Source organism: Sphaeroforma arctica (genome assembly GCF_001186125.1).
Source record: "Sphaeroforma arctica JP610 unplaced genomic scaffold supercont1.2142, whole genome shotgun sequence".
Lineage (NCBI taxonomy): Eukaryota > Ichthyosporea > Ichthyophonida > Sphaeroforma > Sphaeroforma arctica.
The window spans coordinates 5,756-8,450 of NW_014038416.1; the positions used below are offsets into that span (position 1 = coordinate 5,756).

General features: G+C 31.5%; 1 protein-coding gene across 1 annotated transcript in view; it reads left to right on the plus strand.

Annotated features, from left to right (window-relative positions):
• The window catches only part of SARC_12209 (hypothetical protein), a 2,318-nt gene extending 1,189 nt beyond the window's left edge, over positions 1 to 1,129 (plus strand). The window contains exon 2 of the mRNA XM_014293690.1: positions 683 to 1,129. Coding sequence (XP_014149165.1) covers positions 683 to 847 — 165 coding nt within the window. The 3' untranslated portion in view covers positions 848 to 1,129. The remainder of the gene's footprint in view (positions 1 to 682) is intronic.
• Positions 1,130 to 2,695: the final 1,566 nt, after the last annotated feature.

Sequence of the window (2,695 nt, forward strand, 5' to 3'; positions counted from 1 at the left end):
ATATATTGTGTGTGTTTGTGTGCATGTGTATAGTTACATATATTTGTGTATTTAAGTACGGTTGTAACTACATGCAAGCAGTTCTGTAATACTTGACTGTGTGTACATATATATTTAGCGGACTACCGGATAAAGTAAAAACGCATGTGCGTAATTGGTTTATTTAGTGTCCTGTTTTCTACAACCACGTAACGTCCTTCCGTGTGTCATCCGATTGTGTATTTTTCTCATGGAAAACATACTTGTACACTATTGGGGCATATTTGTTGGGGTTGTGTTGTAATATATAATCGTGTATTAAGTTTCTTGGTTAACCTATGCTGTGACGCGGTTTTATGTGTTGTAGCCTTGTGTGCGTTTAGTATTACTTGTCTGCGTTGTCGACCATATATCGATGAATATTGGCAGTGAAATATACTTGATCGTAAACATTCATATATTATTTGTTTTTAGTTTTTATTTGGCTCATTTTATCGGACTACTGATGTTTGTGTTTCGTATTTACTTATGCTGTCTTGTTTGCCTGTTGACCATAGCATCAATATCGATGGCTATTCCACTATTTCTTATGTCTGCTTCAGTGGCTATTGCCACTGTGTCGCCCTATTGTATGTTATCACCTATGTCAACCCTTGATCGCAGCAATAATACTTATCAAAGTCGATGTCTTTATACCTACTAGAAAGTACAAAGGCTGACGAGCAAGATCCAATTTGACACACTCGAGGTGGATCCAGAGGATACCGAGAAGATTAAGGAGATGCAAACCATCTTAATGGGCACGGACCCCACTGATGACCCTATCAATACAGAAACAGTCAGTAAGAAAGAAGGAAAGGATGAGTAAACGAGTAGAGACACGACGAGTGCGCTGTTCAGATGTGGCTGGAACCAGATGAAATAGTGATTTATCGTACAGGGGATTTTACATCAATTGAATAGTTTTTTTAATTTACTCTCCAGAAAAGCTATACAAATAGGATTCAAAGGTTTCATCACAACAAGGGGAAGCTATAGAGTTTGGTTTGATACAATTGTATTGTTTGTTTATTTTAAATTAATATAAATAAAATCGAGTAGTTCCTATATTTGAAAATATAGCCCACTTCACATCGTTCCCATTGTTATATCCATCGCCTGAAATTTCCATTATTAGGCCGACCTTGTTATTTTTGTAATTGTTTAGCTTGGTCTTTGTGAAGGCGAAATCTCGACACGATGGTTACACAATACTGTAGTAAGCTGACAAGTCCACTATGTACATCCTATTAACATCTTTGAAGAAATTTTGTCAGTTCGCTTCACATCTTTACCATTGTTATATTCATCGCCTGAAATTCCCATCATGTGCCCTATATAATAAGCCGACCTTATTATTTTTGTAATTATTTAGCTTGGTCTTTTATGTGAAGGCGAAATCTCGACACGATAATTTTACGCAACACTATAGTAAGCTGATAAGTCCACCTTGTAAATACTTACAAATACATCTTTGAAGAAATTGTCAGTCCGCTTTTTGCCCATTTTTCGACCGGCCCACTGATCCTGTTATGGACCCAAATTCTAAAAGGCCTCCAAAAAATCCCAATAGAAGTGATCTTTACACCAATGAAATTGCGTCTATGATATGGTTTTTTGTGTTTAGAAATACATAGCCAATATGACTAAAAGCTCACATATTTTGTTTATTTTAAAACAATAATAGAAAACATTCATTTTGTTTTTAAATAAAAAACTATAAATAGATGTGATAAAAATTAAAAATACGAAATCACAAGAGAGAGTGAAAAGAGTGAGACGGCGAGAGTGAAACCTGTAGCTATGAGTCGTGAGAGCACCGAGCAGGTAGTCTTGGAGTCTTGGACTCTCTGGGGGGATGTGAGATATGTAGGTAAATAGTGTAGACTGTAGAATGTAGACTGTAGAGTAGAGTGTAGACCTGACCGAGGAGCACATATTTTTCGATAATAAATATGGCGAAAAATTGGCATATTATTACTTTTTAAAATATTGAATATTCACTGAAAACGTTAAATATAAAATATGAAATATGATGTGAAATTTGGAAGAAAAAAATATGTAATACGCGCGTTGATTTCAGAAATATGGCAAAATAATAATATTTAGTATAAAAAAATTGAAATATGCCATAAATATGTCATATTTCTAAAATATGCCATATTTATGAAATGTGCTATAATTTCTATATATATATATATATATATATTTACGAAATATAAAATATAGTATTTCACGGCTGTATTATAAGAATTGTGTACGCATATAGCCTGTATTTTGCAGTTCTATCAAATGATTTATATATGCATTGGCTGTATTTTGTATTTATATTAGAATAATTATATAGGCAGAGTGGCTGTAGTTTGAAGCTATATTAAAGAAATTGCACAGGTGTATAGTAGCTGATTTATAGCTGATGTAATAAAATATCGCATATATATTTTATTTCATATACTATATTATTTCATATATTTCGTGAACATGTATATTGTACAAATGGCATATTTCTAAAATATAGCATATTTCATATATATATATATATATATATATATCTATATATATATATATATATATATATATCTATATATATATATATATATATATATATCTATATATATATATATATATATATAGATCTATATATATATATATATATATATATATATATATATATTAT